General features: G+C 51.7%; 2 protein-coding genes across 8 annotated transcripts in view; both read right to left on the bottom strand.

The window, feature by feature from the left end:
- Positions 1 to 16,314, bottom strand: part of LOC131674379 (zinc finger protein chinmo) — a 57,525-nt gene extending 41,211 nt beyond the window's left edge. For 2 of the 7 annotated variants that reach the window (XM_058953017.1, XM_058953023.1), the window contains exon 1: positions 8,071 to 8,323. Coding sequence is in view for 3 of the 7 variants with exons in the window: in XM_058953020.1 (XP_058809003.1) it covers positions 10,962 to 11,037 (76 nt within the window). In the remaining 4 variants the exon portion in view is untranslated. Of the gene's footprint in view, positions 1 to 529; positions 777 to 8,070; positions 8,324 to 10,961; positions 11,044 to 15,730 lie in introns of those variants that run through there. The other 5 variants (XM_058953022.1, XM_058953020.1, XM_058953019.1 and 2 more) reach the window with 5 other exon arrangements.
- A 250-nt stretch (positions 16,315 to 16,564) lies between these two features.
- Positions 16,565 to 19,015, bottom strand: LOC131674382 (cytochrome b-c1 complex subunit Rieske, mitochondrial). The gene is given in 5 exon segments (XM_058953024.1): positions 16,565 to 17,040; positions 17,042 to 17,126; positions 17,717 to 17,888; positions 17,975 to 18,127; positions 18,724 to 19,015. Coding segments are annotated over 5 exon segments (822 nt in total). The 5' UTR covers positions 18,935 to 19,015; the 3' UTR covers positions 16,565 to 16,839.
- Positions 19,016 to 19,406: the final 391 nt, after the last annotated feature.

Here is a 19,406-nt window from a genome sequence, read left to right as displayed (position 1 = left end):
TCTCGCGCGACTTGCGCCACGCACGCGAAAAGGAGGCTGCACAAGAAGGAAAGGCGATCAGTAACGAGAATCGGTAGGCAGCGGGCGATGCAGCGTAGTGTGCGTCGTCGAAAAAAATGTCGACCGATTTAATTTCCCCTCTTATCGCGTGACGCGTGTGAATCGAAATGTGGGTCAAGCGACAAGACGTTAATGTACGTGCAGTACGCGCGAGAGCGAGAGCGAAAACATTTTTTTGCGGCGATAGCCAGCCGATCCCATGTTAAAGTTGCCAGATAAACGTCTTTGGGTCGAGTAAGAAGTGAATCTAGCAGCCATCGTAGCGAGCCGAGGCTGCGAGAGGAAGCTGTCGAGTCGTTCGATGCGCTCCCCGATCGATGTTTTCAATGTTTTCCCTATTGGGTTGGTCCTGATTACGGTGAGAAGGGGGCGGCTGGTTTCGGCGAGCGCGCCAGAAAGAAGCCGCTCGCGTCTGGCCATCCAACGCGCGGGAAATAAGGAGAGAGAGAATAGGGCGAAGCTGGGTTACCTTCCAAGTTGAGCTGCAGATCGTACATTGCACCGACGGGAGGCATGCGCCGGCAGGTCGCAGCAAGTGCCTGCGCGAGGATGAGACGAGGCGAGGCGGCGAGAACAGGCGGAGCGAGAACGGCAAGTGCGGGCGGTTCCGGGAGAAGGCGCGCGAGCGGCAGGTCTCGGGCGTAGACTGTGGCCCGAGGACGAGCGAAGAAGAGGAGGCGCGCCGGCGTATCCGGCAGAAATCCGCACTGGCTGCACTGCGTCCCTGCTAGCTGCGAGCCGGCTGTAGGCAAATCGGCGCGGCCGCCTCTCGCTCTATGCTCGTCTATATCTCGGTTGGCGCTGCGTTCGCGGGCGCGCGTGCAGCACACATAATAGCCGGAGCCGGGAAGGAGCCGAAATTCGCGCGTGCGTGGGGGCGAGAGTGGGGCTGGCTGCCAAGGTCGCTGCCGAGCTCCGCCGGCCCCGCGTCGCGCGGCAGGGCCGCACGCGCGCCTCTGCATCGCCCGACTTTCGCGTGTTCGCGCCTGTGTGCGCGCGTGCGTGCGCGTGTGCGTGTGCGTGCGTGCGCGCGGCCGGCCGATCGGGGAAGGAGGGGCAGGCGCGCAGCCGCTGCCGCCTCGGATAGCACGTCGCAGCGACTGCACGCTCTTTTCGTTTCGTAATCGACGTAACTTTTTCCGCCGCCGCCACCGCCGCTGCCGCTGCCACCGCCGCCGCCACCGCCGCCGCCGTTTCGCTCGCGCTCCCATTTCGTGCCTACGCACGAGGATGCCGTTCATTAAAAATAACGCTGCAATTTTCAAGGAGCCTCGCGCTCGTATACATACGCAGCGTCTAATTATGTAATGGGCGGAACTCACTGAATGGTCGCGCGCCCGCGCGTGTATTTTTGTGCACCGCCGCAGGACTGACATCATTTTTGTTGTTTAGACTAGCCTCCTCGTCTCTTCTTTTTCGCCGGCCGCTTCTCACTTGGCACGAAAATACACCAATATTCTCGTCGCGACACCCCATGGCCGCCCATTGCAGCGGCCTGCCTCGAGTCATTTCTCGCGTACGCGCAACGATCGATTGCGAAAAGCTTGTCTCGATTCAGCCAAACTTCCGCACGTGCGCGGCCACGTATATCGGGCGTCTGCGATCGTAAACAATCGAGATAGCGATGTATACAGCGTGCCGAGTGAGGCACCTTCGCGGCTTGCCAAATTTGCGCAGTTTAGAAAAATGGTAAGCAGCTCGCGATAAAGCCCGACAAACAGTCGCTCGCTTGCTCGCTCCTTTCTACACGTGAACCTGGAGCTGGCCGATGATTTGCATGCTGCAGTCGCAGCAGAAAAAGAGCCGAAAAAAGGTTCGGTCTCGGCGACCTCGACGAAACTTGTAGCTCGTAGTTGAAATAGCAGCAAGGAGGAGGAGGAGGAGGGAGCGCGCGGCCGTGGGGAGGAGCGCGGGGAGAAAAAAAAGCAGGCAGAGAGAAGAGAAAGCTCGTGCGCGGAGGGAGCAAAGTCGCATTGTTAGAGCATGAATCCCGACACGGCGATGATTAGGTTTCCCTCTCTCTCTCTCTCTCTCTCTCCTCTCTGCCGCTCTCCCGCGGTCGTTGCATGCCGCTTGCGTAATCCCCTCGGCTAGCTCTCTCCGCTTCGTTTTCGGCAACGAAAACTTTCGGCTTTTGCATCGTCGTCGCCCCGGCGAGTCCGCCGCGGCCGTGGCGCGCACGCACACGCGCGCACGGAGCCTCCCGACCTTTTTCGCGGAGATGAGCCTTCGCGGGAGTTTTATGTGGACGTAGGAGGCCATCCTCTCCTGCGAGGAACGTGCGCGCTGGCTGTCCCCCAGCAGCTATGAGCCGACTCGAGTAACAGCCGCCTTCTTTCTTTACCGCGCGCTTCGTTTGCCCAATAGATCCGCGCCAACATTTCTTCATTTTCTGGAATTCGCCGTTCCAGCCCGGTTCGGCTACGGCTTTTATCGTGAGACCCGAGCAAAGCAGGCAAAAAGGCATCCTTGCGCCGCTCTGCGCCTGCCGAAATTGGCTCCTTTGACAACTCGCCCAAAACCCACTTTTATTCTCGGCTCCAATGCAGCCGTGGCGGGGTTTTACCGGCATGCGCGCGGCTTATATCAGCCGAGCGGCCGAAGAGCGAAAGAGAGCGCATGGCCATTTTTTTTTTCGAGTGCAATCTCAAGGCCACGTAACGGGCGCGCAGGCAACGATTTCAGTCTTACGCGTGCGCTTGACTCATAGCAGCGTTCGGCAAATTTATCCGCACGTGTTTTCTTTTTTTATCGCGCTGCGCCGACGACTTCGGAATTCCAGAGTAGTCAGCAACTGCAGCGCCAACTTTTATCGCGCGCGAGCGATGTGTCGAGCGGCGAGGCTCCGCAAGCGCAAGTCCAGCAGCGCGAGGCAACTTCCTAGAGCGTCTTTTTGCGGGAAACGTCCGTCGCCAGGCGCAAAACGCCAAACCAGCACAGCCCGCGCGCATCGAACGTGGCCGAATTCTCGAAACGCAGGCAAGGCCAGGAGCGCAGCGAAGGGGAGGACCTACATAGGGAATCGAGCGAGAAAGGGCCCGAGTGAGTGAGTGAGTGAGTGAGTGAGTGAGTGAGTGAGAGAGAGAGAGAGAGAGAGAGAGAGAGAGAGAGAGAGAGAGAGAGAGAGAAGAGGCGGGATCCGGTGGAGTGGATGTTTTGGCGCTGACGTCATGGAGAATTTCTGCGCTACGAGCATGAGAGCGCACGCAACAAATAAAAAAGAAGAGGCGAGGGACATGTAAAAAAGAGACGCAGCTCTGGCAAAGTATGCTGCAGCAGTGATTCACGAGCACAGCACATGCAGCCGAAGCGTGGGCACCTAGCGCCGAGGGATAATGATAGGAGTCGCTTTGCCTAAAAGTATAACGCGCCGCTTTCTCTTCTCAACTGCCGATCGCTTCTGCGAATCGCCGATCGGCCAAATAAAGCGCAAAACGCCTCCTCTGTTTTTCGCGCCGATCCTCCTCCTCTCGCCCCTCCTCGGGCTCCTTCGCCGTCCCCTCCAGCGCATAAATATTGCACAATGGCCGTGGAGCGGCGCCTAGCGCCACTGCCACTGCACCCGACCCGTGTACGTGTGTTGCTGCTCGCATTGTAGGCGCGCTCCTCCACTCGGGCACACGCGTGCGCTTTTGTGCGGATGCGGATGTGGGCGTTGAGTGCCTCCTTACACCATGTGCCGGAGCACGCTAAGCGCCGTGTCTACCGCGTCTGGCTGTTCTCCGAGTTCCGCCGTCCACGGCCAATTTGCATTTGGACTGGCTCTCGCGGCAATCCTCGTGGAAAGTTACCCTGCGACTGCAGCCGAGGCGAGCAGCTGTTGCACGTCGCGGGCCAACGACGCAGCTACTGTCAAGGTGCAACGACAAGAAGGACGAGTACGAGAGAGTATGCGGCGGCGGCGGCGGCGGCGGCGGCGGCGCTACGCCCTGGAGGGTGCGTCGTCGTTTTGGAAAGTCGGAGAGCCCGCAAAATCGGCTGCGCGCACGTGCAGTCGCTATGGCGACGCGAGCAGAACCCACGGGTGCGCAAGCTCTAGCCAGCTTCGACACTTCGCTTTGACCGGGTCTGCCCGCGAGAGGCTAGCGCGCACGTCGGCGTCCTCGTAACCGGCGCTATTCTCGCGCGCCCAACCGAATTACGAGCGCTCTCGAGCAGCACTGGCTCGATCGTCGCAAGCTCAGCGCGCGACGATTGGGTAAGAATCGAGCCAAACGGTGTTCCCGGCATCTTTGTCGCAAAGACAAAGGACGCGTCTCGTAACGGAGCGCGCTGCTGCGGGCGAAACGAGAGCCCCGGAGTTCCCCCGCAGCGGGAATATTAAAACGGCCGAGGGCATAATGAGAGAGATCCCATTATTGGCATCCGTGCATACAATAGGAATGAGGCTGCGCAAATTTTCAGCGAGGCGCGAGTGGAACCGAGGGTTGGCTTGCTTCGTCGAAGGGGGCGTGGGCTGCAAGACGGAGCCGGAGAAAGGAAACCGGACCGCCGGGGGATGCAGAATAGATGACGTCGCAGCCTTGCCGCCGAAGCCTCCCCGAGCTGATCTCCTTGTCGCTTTCCTCGCCGGTCGAGTCCGCCGGTGCAGCCCGCGTCGCCACCTACGCCCAACCTTTTCAAATGGACTTTCCAGCTGGAGCCCGAGGAGCGAGTGCGGGCAACGAGCTTCGAGCTCGGCTATCGATCGCCGCGCGGACAGCCCGGTTGTTCATTAAGAGCGACGCACGCGGCGCACGCGGCTCGCGGTTATCGAAGGCCGAAGCGGCAGGAGCAACCTATCAATTTGCCGGCGAGTGCCGGCTTTCGGTCGGCGCCTCGCTGCATGCCAACGCGATGTTATTTTTGGCAACGTTTTGCTCGGAAGAATTTTAGAGCCACCGAGCGCACGCAAGTTCATCCCTCTCGGCAATCGCCCTCTCTCTCTCTCTCTCTCGGTCTATTTCACTCCCCAGGCCGCGTCGTTTCGTCTCTCTCTTGGCGCGGCGGGGGGCGAGAGCACACAGTCAATACTGCAGCAACGCACCCCAGTGCGTACGCGGGCGCTCTGCTTGCTTTCTACCCTCTTCTGCAGCACCCCTGCACGGGCGAGCGAGAGAGAGGCGACGATGGCCGAAGGGCGAGCGCTAGACGAAGTGCGCGCGAAAGGGGTCGCCGCCGCCACCACCGCCATCGCCGCCGCCACGATAGAAATTCTGATGAAAGCGCAGATTCTCGGCCGTGAGGCGAGAGGGAGGGAGGGAGGGAGGGAGGGAGGGAGAGAAGCCAGCGCCGCGGGGACGATGCTGCTGCTGCTACTGCTGTTATCCCACCACCGCCGATTGGAAAAAACGAAGAGAGCGAAGATGAGCGTAACGAGGAAAAAGGCGCTGATGCTTTTGACGCTTTTCCTTCTTCTTCCGTTCGGCGCTCGCTCGCTCGATCGCCCCGCGCGCTTTTTGTTGGCCGCGCGGCGGCGAACAGAAAGGACGCCAGTCCGCGCGCTAATTAAAATCACCGAAAAACTTTTTTCCGTGGCCCCTCTCTCCGACGGCCCGCCTGCTTCCGCTTTCGCGCGATGTGCCATTACACGCGATAGCCGATACTCGCGCGCCATTGTGCGCGACGCGCGCGCAGTCCAAATAATTGATATTCATCATTCGACCTCCCCGCACCCGCGAGACTGCCGCTCATTAATTAATCAAAACGCATGATTCGGGTCTCTTCTTTTCTTTCGCGAACCGCTGCAAAATTCATGTACGCTCAACTGACCAACGAAACAACACGGGATTCGGCCTTAATTATGGATTTTGAATCAATTATCAGACGGTTTACGAGTGCATCCTGGCCACTGCTCTCGCCGAAAAGTTTCGCGCTCCTTTTATTTTACTATAATTTTTATTTATTTATTTTTTTTTTCTCTTTCTCGACGCGGGCCAAAAGTTGGCGACCGTTCGCCAGTCGTTCCGGCAGGAATACATCAAGCAGTCCCAGAGAAGCATGTTTTTCAAATAATAAAATATGCATGAGCCGCGCGCGTAAAATATAGTAGACCCACAGTGTGTTTTCATTCATCGGAAGAATACGAAATTTCGTAAAGCCGCCAGCGGGTCGATAAACCACCATTCACTCGGCAACACAATATGAATCGGCACTGATACACGCACTCGAGTTAATTGACAGACATCGAAGAGGCGAACGCGGCTGTGCCGTGACACGACCAAGGACGGTGGCATCCAGATGGCAATAAAGAAAGATCGAACAACAAGATGCATTTTGCCTTCCCGAAAACGCGCGGCGCATCGCGCTAGCAGCTCGCTTACAGGAGAACCGGTGACCGATCGAGCACGCGCACCTAGCGCCAGCAAAGAGAGAGAAGTCCGCCCCTCTTCTTCCGAGAGCGAGGTGCAGGTTTGTCTCCTTGTCGCCGGCTACGGGCGAAATCTGGGCCAATTCATCTATATCGCGCGCTTCCTGATTTGCATTCCCAGTCCGCCAGCGTGCTGCAGCTCCGCCTCCGAAGCAACGACTGACGGATGATTTTCGCAGGCAGGCGGGCTGGCGCGACGCTGCTCGCTCGCCGCGGACAAAGCGTAATTGGACGACGTCGAGTGGGTAACGAAAGGTACCAAGTGGAAAATCGCCGGGAGAAGTGTGCCGCGACAATGGGCAAATGCAACAATGCAATGGTAGAAGGGAGTCGGGAATACCGGTATCAGCGCGGCCATGAGAAAGGTCGCAGTCGCGGGGAGCAGGTGTTGGCATCGGTGCACCGGCACAGAGGGCGACTGCCTAGGACTAGGCGAGAAGCGGGGAACGGGGAGCGCGCCGGGGAAAAATCGATGTCGCGACCAGTGCATCCTGCTGCGGAGCGCGGCGCTTGGATGGGGCTCTCGCACGGCCGCGCAGGCCTTTATTTTTGCGCGCCGCGGCGAGGGCCCTCTCCTATTGCCATTATTCCCAGACGTCTAGTTCTCTAATAGACGTCGTCGGCCGTGCGCGTGTGCGCGTGCAGCCGACAGTGGGGTCGCGCAGTTTCTCCGCTCCGCGCGCGCTGAGAAACGCCAGGCGCGGCCCGCAACCGACTGCGCGTAGTCTCCCTTCCCGCGCGAGCCGACCAACCGCTGTTAGCGCTGTGCTGCCACCCGGAGTCGGAGGGACAGCCACTTGCCCTCCGCGTGCTCGATCCCGCGACGCGCACCGAACGCAAGCTCGCGGCGCGACTGCCCGAAATTCGTGGAACGTCAAGGCTGGATTCCGTGAAACAAAGCTCGCCGGTCAATCGATTCGCATTCGTATATTGTCGTCGCGACGGATCGCACGCGCGTGTTTATCAAAATATAGAGAAGCTAGGCGATGCGTGCCGCTGTTGTTGTTGCATCGCCGCCATGCGGCGCCCTTCTGTTCCACCTGCGTGCGCGCGCGATTTGTTTATCGACGCCGTGGCCGCGAGAGCGCGAGCCAAACTCGCTATAACGCTCATCGAGAGACGACGTGTTAGACTGCCAGTGGAAACACAGACACTGCTCCCGGTACACTCTGCGAGGAGCTTTTGCTCTCTTTGTTTAGTTTTTCGCCTCCGACCCGAGTTCACTCGGTAACGCTTGGACAATGAATCTGCATTCGGCCGCAGTGGAAATAGGAGTCGACGACGCGCGATGTACACTGCAACTCGAGCCACTCTCTTATCGATAAGGGCAATGATTTGTTTTTCCGGCGTCGATACATTTGCCATATCAAAGCCCGCAACTAAAAAACAGAAAAAAAACCGTCGGGTCGGCGCGAAGCATACGCAGTGGGCCTGCGATAAACAAGCGAAAAGAGAAGTGGCGAATGCATAACGTAAACAGAGAGAGAGAGAGAGAGAGTCGCACGCACACAAGCACAAAGGCGGCAGCGGCGCGCGGTGCATGTGTAATCCCCGTACGGGAGAGCGCGCGTGACTCGATTGCGGCTCCTTTTGACAAAAACACAAGCGCACGCGAGAGCCTGCAGACGTGCCAATCGAGCGAAACATCGACATTGACTTACTTGCAGAAAAGCTTCCCTCAAGGGCTAGAAGGCTATGCGAGTCCCCGCTTGCAATTGCAGCCGGTTGGCCTGCTCGCAGCGCGCCGAGGACAACAAAGCCGCGCTCACGGTTCACGCAGTGCTGCGATCGCGTGCCGGCGTTGTCATCGCCGTGGTCGCTGTCGTCGCGAGGTAAACAACAGCCTAATGCAAAAGGCTACGGAGGCGGAAGAGAAGAGCTAAATGGTGTAGTTAGAGCTGATGGTGGCGCGAATGCGGCTCGAATTGGACTGAGCCGCGCGCGCACGCACATTTTCCTCTCTGTCTCTCTCTCTCTCTCTCTCTCTCTCTCTCTCTCTCTCTCTCTCTCTCTCTCTCTCTCTCTCGCTCGCTCGCTCGCTCGCTCGCTCAGCGCTGCCGGCATGCCGGCATTAGCTTAGCCGTCTCTCGCGCTCGCTCGCGACTTGCTCGTGCTTCCCTCTCCTTCTCTCTCGCGCTCTCTTGCGAGCGCTCCGCTCAAGTTTTAGGCCGCGGCTTTCGCGACTGGATGTGCGCGGATCGCAGTGCCGCGCACGCGGTGCTCCGCAGCTTATCTCCGTGTACGGCTGCGCGGCCCGAATTGCCGGTCCTTCGGCACGCGCGCGCGCCGATCATCCCCCTGGCCAGTCCAGCCCGACACGTGTATCTCTGCTGCCGACTTTGTTTGCCATTTTACACGTGCGCCGCCATCGATCCTCGTCCTCCTTCTCCCTTCGATCGCTACATCCTCCTTCTCGGAATCAGCGCCGATCGCCTTTGTCGCTTTCATTAGCCCTCGTTCTTCGCGCTTTCGCACTATTCGATCGCTACGAGCCCATCGTTCTCATCATTCTCTGCGATATTATCGTATGTCCGATCGACCATTGATTCCACCTCCTTCGCTTTTTCTCTGCATTGGCTTAGGTAATACTATCGCACTGGCAATCGTTACCCAGTGAAGTCGTGCAGATTCGCAGTGGCCACGAACAACGAATGCGGGTCGGAAGAAGCTATGCTTAATCGATGTTTATTGGTACATAAGGGGACAGGCCAAAGGCATTGCTAATATCCATCGCTTTGTGAGTTTCGCCGAGCACTTTTCTTACGTAATTGCAAATTTGCAGATAATACGCTCGGCTTCCTCTTCGCCAAAATAGCCTGCTCGAATTAATACAAATGGAATTCTGGGTAGTTTATAATTAGCTAATTACAGCTTGTGCGGCAACTTTCATCTACTGAAAAAGTGTATGTAATTAGCGAAGGGACCATTACACCGTGCAAAATTTAGCCACGCAATCAAATGTACTTGCCGATCTTTCTCTGCGGTATTTTTCGAGTGTAACGTCGAAGGCATTCCGGTAACTCGATCGATCATCCTCGTCCAAGTCTGGCATACTCGGTTGGATGCAATGAATAATGAAAAGTCGCGCGCCTAAACGAAGGATGAAACTCTGATTTGACGAACCTACGTCGAGCTATTCCGAGAGTCGATTATCCTCGTAAATGGACGAAAACTACGAGCGCGCGACAAGAGCGCGTCTCTCCGTACAAATGCACCCCGAGCCAGCGCGTCGCCCTCGCGTCGAACACAACAAGAAGCAGAAACGAATTTGTAAACGTCTACGAGTAATCTGACGCTTTCCCGTGACGATAAACGTGCTGCCTCTAGCTTGAAGGACAGCGCTGGGAGATGGGATTAACGGAGCGAAGAGCGCGCTCGCAGGAGAGACCAAGGTCGCGAGCGCAACAAGCACAGTGCAGAACTACACCGTGCGATCAATTATGCGAGTGGATTGGGCAGTAGACGCGCGCGTTAACCTTCCGCTTGGATGAGCCGTGCATCGACGCCTCCATTCGCACTCGACAACGGATTTATACTTTATATCCTCGTCTATTAGATCCGCGAGCCCGATCAATATATATTTTCCAACGGCGAAACTGCCATCGAGCAAACGATTCGGTCGTGAGTGGGGTCTTTCGTAATCACATTCAGCATGAATAACAAACAAGAAACATCTAATGAAAAAAGAATTACGAGCGAAACTACTTCGCTCAAACTCCCGAGTACACAATAGAAAAGTGCTCAGTCAGTGATTTCCAGTCTATACGATATTTAGCGTACGAGAGAGAAAAAAAAGCCAAGAACCTTCGAATGGAAGAAAAGAGCGAAAAGGAAAAAAATAGGGATGATGAGTGAAAATCCGCTGAATGCGCGCGAGCGCGATAATCAAAGGTTGTTTGCGCAACGTAAACTCGAGCTCTGCCCTCGGCGGGGAGTTGGGAATTAGCGAGCGCGCGTACGTATATATCTAGCATTGAAATGGCGAAGGACCTGTGGACGCGTAAAAATTACAGCGACGCGCGGCTATTCCTTGTTCTCGTGTTCGTAGGCTGGCGCCCGACGACGTCGTTAGAGCGGGGAGCGCTCGCGCGCGTGCAATTAGCATCGGCCCAAGGAACATTGGGAAAAGAACGGCAAAGCCGGCGTACGTCAGCCGAAAGAACAACACCTCGGAGCCGCAGCTTCGAACGCGATAAGCCGTGCCGGCTTAGGTGTATATACACAGCAGTGCCATCTTCTTGCCCTTAGACCTCCTCCCCCAATAACCCACAATACGCGAACCCAACAGCGTATGTGCTATAAGCCGTCGGCCGCGTGGTGCGTCCTCTAGTCGAGATTCGCAGACTAAGTATGCCCGACGCAAGTTCGCGCACAAATGAACATTGGTTTGGCGTAGCAGCCCGGAGAAACGGCGAGTAGGAGAAAGCGAACGCGAACGGTCGCCGGCGAGCGTTCTGCACTTCGAGAGAGATCGTCGACGAGCGAAGAAGGGCAAGGCTCGCGGACGAGAGAAGCGGGCGCGCTAGAAGAGAGGGTGCAGCTGCGTACGTACCTGGTGGTTGAAGCCACCACGAATTGAGCAGGGTCGAGCGATGATTGCTGGGGCCGGTGCCGACCGGGGCGTACATCCTCCTCCGACTACGTCACGCCCGTCACTGTCTGCCACGGCGGCGACTACCGAGGGAGAGCCGGCTCGCTCGCGTAGGCGCTTTCCTCGCGGCTGAGCCTCGCGCAAGCTGCAAGCGCGCGCGCACTCTCGCACGCACCCCTGCACGCACGGGCCACCCCCTTGCCGCCAGCCGCCAGCCGCCAGCCGCCAGCCCGCCGCGCCCCTCCTCCGACGCTGCGCGGCCGGCTCCGCGAGCTGCCTGCCGGGCGGCCGTGCGCGCTTGCCAAGGTTAGCCTCCTCCTCCCCCCTCCTCCTCCTCCTCCTCCTCCCGGCCGCCGGCCACCTTGCTCCTGCCACTGGCGCCCCCGGCTGCCGCGCGGAGGGCCGCCCACGCCGCTCGGCCCATCACTTTCGCTAAAAACTACTTTCTCTTTCTCCCCTCCCACCGCCTCGTCCCCTGTGTCCCGTTGCCAATTTTCCCTCTCGCGCGCACTCCGCACCTCCCCGCTTTGCCCCCCTCCACCCACCCCCCGCCCTGCTCCCTCGCGCTCTGCCGGGAGGAGAGCTTACAAGGTTGCCAGTGCCGGCCGACGCCGGCTTTTTTTCGAGCGCTTTTCGCTCCTCGTCCTTTTCCCGGAAAGCTGCTCGGCTCTTCAGCCGCCTGCGATTCAATGCTCCGTGTCAAGCTCGCTGCTCGCGCGGCGCCAGTCGGCCTCCCGCTGACCGTCGATCGAGCGCGCGCGATCGATCGCAGCCCCCCGAAAGCCTGCAACGTTTGCTTGGCAGGACTAGCGTGGCTGAGCCTGTTATGCCAAGCGGAAAACTGAAAGAATAGGCAGCCGTACGGGAACGTTGAGGGAAAGAGAAGAGCCAGCGTCAGAGGCGGAAGAGCCCGAGCAAGTTAAATAATGAATTCGCGAAAGAGAGAAACAGGAGAGAGCGAGAGAGAGAGAGAAGCATTTGAAAAGCTCGAGTTCCGGACTCGCAGTGATGAATGCGGATGCGAGGGTAGCGGCGCGTACGTCGCGCACACAGAAATCTGCACGACGCTTCAAATGCATTTGTTCGAGTGGCTCATTATTCTCTCGAGCTGGCTCCCTCCGAGCCGCGGAGGCCTTAACATTTTTCCTGAAATTTCGCATGGATAAATGGCCGTTGTCTATAGACTACGCCCATTCGCGCGAATGTATAAGGCTTGAATATTTTTCCCCGTTGTGAAGCTCTGCCCGCTCTGCTCGCTCTGCCCGCTCTGCCCGATCTCCACCCCCCCCCCCCCCCCCCCGCGGCTATTGATAGCGGCAAGGCTTACATTTTTAACGCTCGCGTAAAACCTCCCGCGGTGTAAATCAGGCGGACTGCAACGTTTCGTTGGCTCTGCTCGCGCTACGATACTCGGGACTGATCCGCTGCTTTCTCGTTCAACCTAATTTCTCAATGGACAATCCGCGTTCGAGCTGTAGATAGAAGGGCGAGACGGGCTTGCAGCGTTGCAAACAAACGTGCAGCCGTGGTCGCTCGTTTGCCGACGGCGGCGCCGCCAAATCATCGGCGCGTGCACGCTGGACAGTCGGCGGACGAAAGATGCGCGGGGGGCCAAGAGAGCAATAAGTTTTTTAACGGAATGTAAAAACAGGTCGGAGAGAGTGGGAGAGAGGGCGCGCTGTGGCTACATCACTGGGCTGTCGGGGGGAGGGAGGGGGGGCTCGCACCGGCGAACGGAGTAGGGAGAATAACCTTGCACCCCCTGACGGGCGGAGGGCGCGTCGGATGCGCGCGGCAGCCCCGAAAATTGTGCTTACGGCGGCGCGGAGCGGCGGGCGGAAGGAGAGAGGGGTGCCCGGCATGGCGCGGCCGAACGAGAGAGAAAGCTCCGACGCGGAGCCTCTTCCGGCGTGGCTCGCCGCTATATCGGCGCACGCGACGCGCGCGAATACGTCGCACAGGCCCAGGAGGAGAGGCTGCACCCGGCAACAGCCCCTGCCGCGCTCGCACGCGCGCAGGATAACCAATCATTAACCTCCTTCCATTCGACTCGTTCGCCGATATCGCGACCTTCGAGTTTCGCCTCGCCGCCCCTCACCGACTCCCCTCGCCGCCTCTCCGCCGCGCATACGCAGCGAGGCACACAGCTTTCGGACGCTCGCACACCTGTGCGCGCCTTCTCGGCGTGCTCACATTTTCCCTACTCTCCCGATGTAACTGTCTCGTTAAGTTTATATATAGAGCGCCGCTTGTCACGCTCTCCTCTACTCCCGTCGAATCTCGCACTTTCGTGCGCCCGCGATTCCGAGGCTTCGCGTTATACACCCACCCCGCGCGCCCTTCGTCTCCGCCTTCGCCCTTTTGACCTCGAAAGCTTCCCAATGTTGCATTGGAATTTCCTTGCTCAACGGCGGACTTGGCGTATCACCAAATGCGCCGTGGTTTACGATGGATCCTCGCGAATCATGTTTGGATTCTCTTGAATCTCGCTGCTCTAGGGGAACCTTTCATTCTCCAATATGTTTATGTCCGCTAGGACCAAGCTAACATTTTTGCCAAAGTCGTTGCTTCTATTGACTTTTGGAAAGTCGCAAAGTCAGATATTTCCACGATGCATATCAAACAGAACTGTTTACAACTCACGTCTTTGATTGATTGACCTTAGTCTTGTGAATTTTTTTCGATGATCCGTATCAGGAACTATCTGTTGTCAAAATAGATTGTGAACGTGGAATCACACTTTCAAAGCAGATTCCATTTAAATTATTACAACGACAAGCCGAGTACAAAATTTGACAAAGAAAAAAGTCGATTAATGTACGGCAATTATTTTGCGAGACACGTGAAACAACGCATAACTGTCGAATGAAAAAAGTAAAATACAAAGTTGGTAACACGTTAATATTGTAATTGACCATGACTGAAGCTCGTACGTAATTGATATATACGAATAAGCTTTCACTTAAGTAGACACACACGCTGAAGGTTGCAATTTGCTCAAAGAGTGACGAATACCGCGGGTATTCGAAGGCCATTGGTGCAGGTAATTGCCGAGGGAGCATCAGCGACAAGTGTGTTTTCCTATAATCGTCGACTGAAAATAGCCAAGCCGAGTGAAAAGAAAGAAAAGCGATAGAACTAGAGAGATTGGAGCAAGAAAAGCAGTCGGTGGGAAGAAGGCTAACAAGGACTAGAGTCTACGCGAAGCGCAGAGAAGAGCGAGAAAAGAGAGAATCGATTTTTCGGCAGGCGAGAAAAAACGAGGCTGGAGGCTGCTGCACGCACACGCGCAGGCAGCCTAGAGCCGAGTAGGTAAGTGCTCTGGTGTGTGCGTGTCGGTGCGATAAGGGAGGAGAAATTCGCGAGTGCACTCTCCCGACTGGGAACATGTAAACGGCGGGTGAACGGTCGGGCGGGCGGACGGGTGGTCGAGGGACACGCGCGCAGAGCAGAGAAAGAAAGAGAGGGAGAGCCACGAAAATCGAGTAGATAGACGAGAGAACAGAGACCGAGAGCTGGGCTGATAGGAGGCGAAGAAGCGGTAGCAGCGAGCTAGCACAAAGCAGGGAGAGAGCCTATGTGTAGAGAGAAAGCGGAGGGGTAAGATGCAACGCGCATCTATTGATTCTCCGTTGCCAAGGGTTGGCCCACTCACTTTCGAAAGCGCACGCACCAACTCTCGCTCTCAGCTCTCCCTGCGCTGCCTGCATGCTCCTACTTGGATGCGTGTACATGTACGCGTATAAGTGCGCTGCTCTAGACCCATACAGATATACAGGATATATAGGACCAAGGGGAATTGAAGTCTCCGACGAGCGCGATGGGAAGCAGTCGAAGAAGGAAAACTGGATTCTGCAACCCCCAAAACTTATTCTTTGCTCGCTCCGGCTTGCATGCAGCGCACAACACCATATCTATTCTACCGTGTCACACGCAACCTTTACAAATTCTACGACGACGCCATTGATCTACACTGCCTCCTTCGATTTATTGCCATTTCTTTTACTTGCACCCGCCAGACCATCATTTTTTCAAACTCGCTTGTTTTCCCACAACTTTTTCATCCGTTCATCCCCGTACTACATTTTTCCCTCGATTAATACACCTTTGTTAAACTAACATTCTCAACCGCGTTAAATAAAATATTTTGCTCTCGCCAAATTGAAAGCGCATGCTTTTATGCGCGCGACCGTAGACAGTCTAGCCAAAACAATTTGCGAAGCGTGTACCCGAGTTATTCGAAATAGTTCAATTGAACAATTACGTTTCTCCTCGGATAATGAAAACTAAGCTAATATCTTTAGAATGTCCAAGCTTCCAATGTCCAAGATCTATGAAAAATCATTTGCAAAAATATATCAACTTATCTTCTTTAACGATAAATTAAAACGAAACGATGACAATCGTCATACTTTTGTGTGCAACTATGAAAAAAACGTTCGCAACCATTACCGACATTGTTATTTCAGCTACGAAACAAATCACAACCAAGATTAATTTTCATACATTTTTAATATTATCTCGAGAATTATTAGCATTTCTCGATTGAGTGTCTTAAACACATGCAGAAATCAATAAGTCACGTCAGTCGTACACGTGAACAAAATAATTGATGTCGCAGCACACGCGAAAAGTACACGATTGCAACAATTATTTATACAGATCTAAATACGTCGTTGCATTGTTCTAACAAACCCTAACCTGCGAGAATAGAGAAAAGTAAGACTCACCTTCTTGAAATTCCGCGAGATTTCTCGAGTTGATGCAAATCATAACAAAAGATCCAGAATGTCAATTTTTTTTATAAATGATGACAATAAACGCGAGTGCCAAGTCCAAAAGAGTATAGTTCGAAAGATGAGATTTTGTTGTTATTTCTTTGCATGTGCACTCGCGTCTTTCTCGCGCTGCCGGCAGCGAAGAAGACCGACAACTGCCGCGCGAATAAGCGCGTGTGTGCCGTGCGTGCGTTTCAAACCCCCCTACATGTATAAAAGTGCGCACCAAGTAACTCGATCAACGAGAAATCCCGAAAATTTTTTTGATGCGCTCGATCCGAGCGCCGTCTCGCGGGATTGCATTCATTCTAATTTCTAATTCTCCCTCTCGCCTATCATGCAGTTGACCCCAATTTATCCCCCTCGACTCGATTTTCTTCCACAATCATTGCATTGCTGTCTTTCCCTGCTTCTTTATCTACTCGATAACATATCTTTCTCACTCTTGTAATACTTTCATCTTTCTTACAACTTAACTTCCTTTTGTTCGTTAATTTATTTATCAAATTAATTTCTTCATTCTAATCTTCTTTTGTTGAAATATATCATTCTAATACTTATTTTGTAAAATACATCTACTCAAACTTTTTCTCGTCGTAAACTATCAAAGGATCCTACAATATTTATTTTGATCTTTGAATTACTTTTGATATTTTATTGGATTATAACTATTTAAACAGTAAACTCACCACTTAAAAAAATGAAGCTATAAATTTAACAAAAAAAAACTATAACTTGTATTTATTCTTGCTTATAAAGCACTGAAATTATAATAAAATATATCGTTGTATCTATTTTAATGCTTTGATCTGCCGTTCGCAATAAAAACAAATTAATCCAAGTGACGTAATTAACTTTGGAAATCATTAAATATTTATTTTAACGACTGTACAAATTTGCTTGTTTGGAAATAACGACAGTCGTCGTATTCACTTTAAAATGTTGAGAGCCTATTTGATTTACTTGGCTTTTTTAGATTGTAAATGAAATTTTATAAACGACGGTTTTCAGTAACGATGCCAATTGTTAATACTCTACAGTTCGAAAGAACTTTTAAATAATTAACCAACTACAACAAGGTCGCCATTGAACTCGTATTCGGGAACCTCGAGGTTAAGAGGAGCCGGTCCTTTTCTAATCCTTCCACTAGCATCATAATGCGATCCGTGGCATGGACAATAGTAACCACCGAATTCGCCAGCATTTGCAATTGGTACACAACCCAAGTGCGTGCAAACTCCAATAACAATAAGCCATTGAGGGGTTCTTTACTCTATCTGCATCAGCCTGGGGGTCGCGCAAAGATCCAACATCAACAGAGTTCTCTCTGTCAATTTCAGATGAAGTCCTGTAAATTGAAAATATTCATTAAGATTTATTGTTAGCTTCTCACTTAAGCTGAATTTTTTCAATTTATCTCCATATACAACTGGATGTATGTATGGCTGGGTTTATATTAAATTCACAATTGATAAATTAAGAAAGTTTCCTCTATAAATGTATGGAGTAAAATTTTTTAAATGTTTAAGTATAAAGTACTTTTCATAACAGTGCAATTTATTTGTTTTGAATATATTTTTCTTTTAAATAGTGACTTACAATTACCTTAGATATTGAGGAAAATATAAAAGTAAAGAATTAAAAATATAAGAAAAGTAAATTGCTTATTTATCTGATTTGCTTATTCTCTCAACCTGATGTTACCAAAAAATATTTGATTTTGAACAGTTAAATAAAAGATACATAAACTCTTCATATCTACTAAATGATAATATGAATATTCTAAGTTTACAAGAAGCCTACAAGATATACTATATTAACAGACAATTTTATTAGAACCTGCATCAAAAGATTATTAATATTTTTTTTCTTATTTAAATTACATATAGAATATTTATTCAACTTATCTTGTATTTAAGATTATCTATTGATACAGACCTGTGACGAATGAATAAGGGCTTTCCACGCCATTTGAAAACAACACTCTTTCCTTCCGGGATAGAAGAAAGATTAACTTCAATTTTAGCCATGGCCAAGACATCGGCTGATGCAGACATAGTTGAAACCAGGTCGTATACAAGGCTTTTTGCTACGTAGGCTCCAGTAAACACTAGTACCTAAAATAAATTTATGACTCGACAATTCAATTAATTCATAATATCAATTTATTTTTTAAATTAGTATGCTTTAAAATACCTGCTGCAATCAAGTACTGCATAGCTTGACGTGATGGTGCAGAATCGCGACTTTTAGTTTGTGGATCCTGAACTTCATTTCTGCGGTAATCATTAAAATCTGGTACTCGTATGTCTGTATGTGCTAACCTTTGTTGTATTACCTGGGAGCTCACTAAACAAAATAACAATTGTTATGAGATTGATCTCTACATAAAAATATTTCTAAATCGCAAACAGTACTTAAATAAGAATTGCCATTTTAAACATTTGTGATGAATAATTTAAAGTCAGTATTTGTCTACAGCTATCAACAATGTTCATTGCCATTTCTATTTTCTTCGTAGTTTTAAAAATAACTGATGAATATAAGTATGTACAGATATATTCAATGTAAAAGATAAAAACATTGACAAAAACACTTGACAGGTCGAATTATTACTCATTTATAACCTCTCATGAAAACTTTAAATAAACATTGATTGAAATTTGGAGATTGCACATCAATATGTAGATAATAAATACCTTGAACGAGATAGTTAGATACACTTTACGTATTGATATTTTTGTTAAAAATAACTTTTTAACCAATTTTCTAACATGATATTCACAGTCAAACGTAATTTACTCCGTTGATAATAAAGTGACCTGTATGTTATCGAACTCTCTGAACATTGTTACATAATTAAAAATTGAAAATAAAGATTTGCCATATTTAATAGAACACTTGAATGGAACTGTTTTTTATTAAAACAACAAAACGAGACATACCACCGATTCCTGAGCTCACACGTAGAGCCCCGTGTAATCGAAGGTCTTGGCTGAGTGTGTAGTTGAGCAGTCGTTGAATAGGAGTAGCTGCAATGATCTTCTTTTTGGCGATTTTGCTTGCTGTCCTCACTGGCTCTGTACCCACAGTGACGACATTCACCGTAGCCTTGGCGAAGGGCACGATATTCGTTGACTTCGCGATCACGTTCATTTTTACGGGATAATCGCCGTAAAAGACGTACCCACGGCACCAGACGACAGAAGATACGGATGTCGCTGCTTGCCGTCTTCAATGAAGTGCTGGCACTCTTTACATTTAAAACGCTCCTACTTTTCGTCAGGTTGGCCATATCGGACTACTATAGTTGCTATAACTAGTTTATAATTCCAAAATATTGAGAAATGTTTTGTTCAGTTTATTATTTGACTTGAAATATTTTACACCAGAAACTTTATTTCTCACATAAAAATATATATGAGATATTTTTATATGAAACTTTGTATTCATTTCAGACATATTTTTTATTATTGTCGCCTAATAGTTATTTCTTGAATGCACTCAAATATTTCAAACAATTTAAAACTTTGATGTACAAGGAACATTATTTTTATTTCATTCTATCCATAAAAAGGATGGTCTTAAAGATTATTTATATTTGGTTCATTGTATAATACATTAAATG

Source organism: Phymastichus coffea, unplaced genomic scaffold (genome assembly GCF_024137745.1).
Source record: "Phymastichus coffea isolate CEN01 unplaced genomic scaffold, Cenicafe_Pcof_1.1 PCOF00235, whole genome shotgun sequence".
Taxonomy (NCBI): Eukaryota; Metazoa; Arthropoda; class Insecta; order Hymenoptera; family Eulophidae; genus Phymastichus; species Phymastichus coffea.
This window is presented reverse-complemented; position numbering and strand designations above follow the sequence as displayed.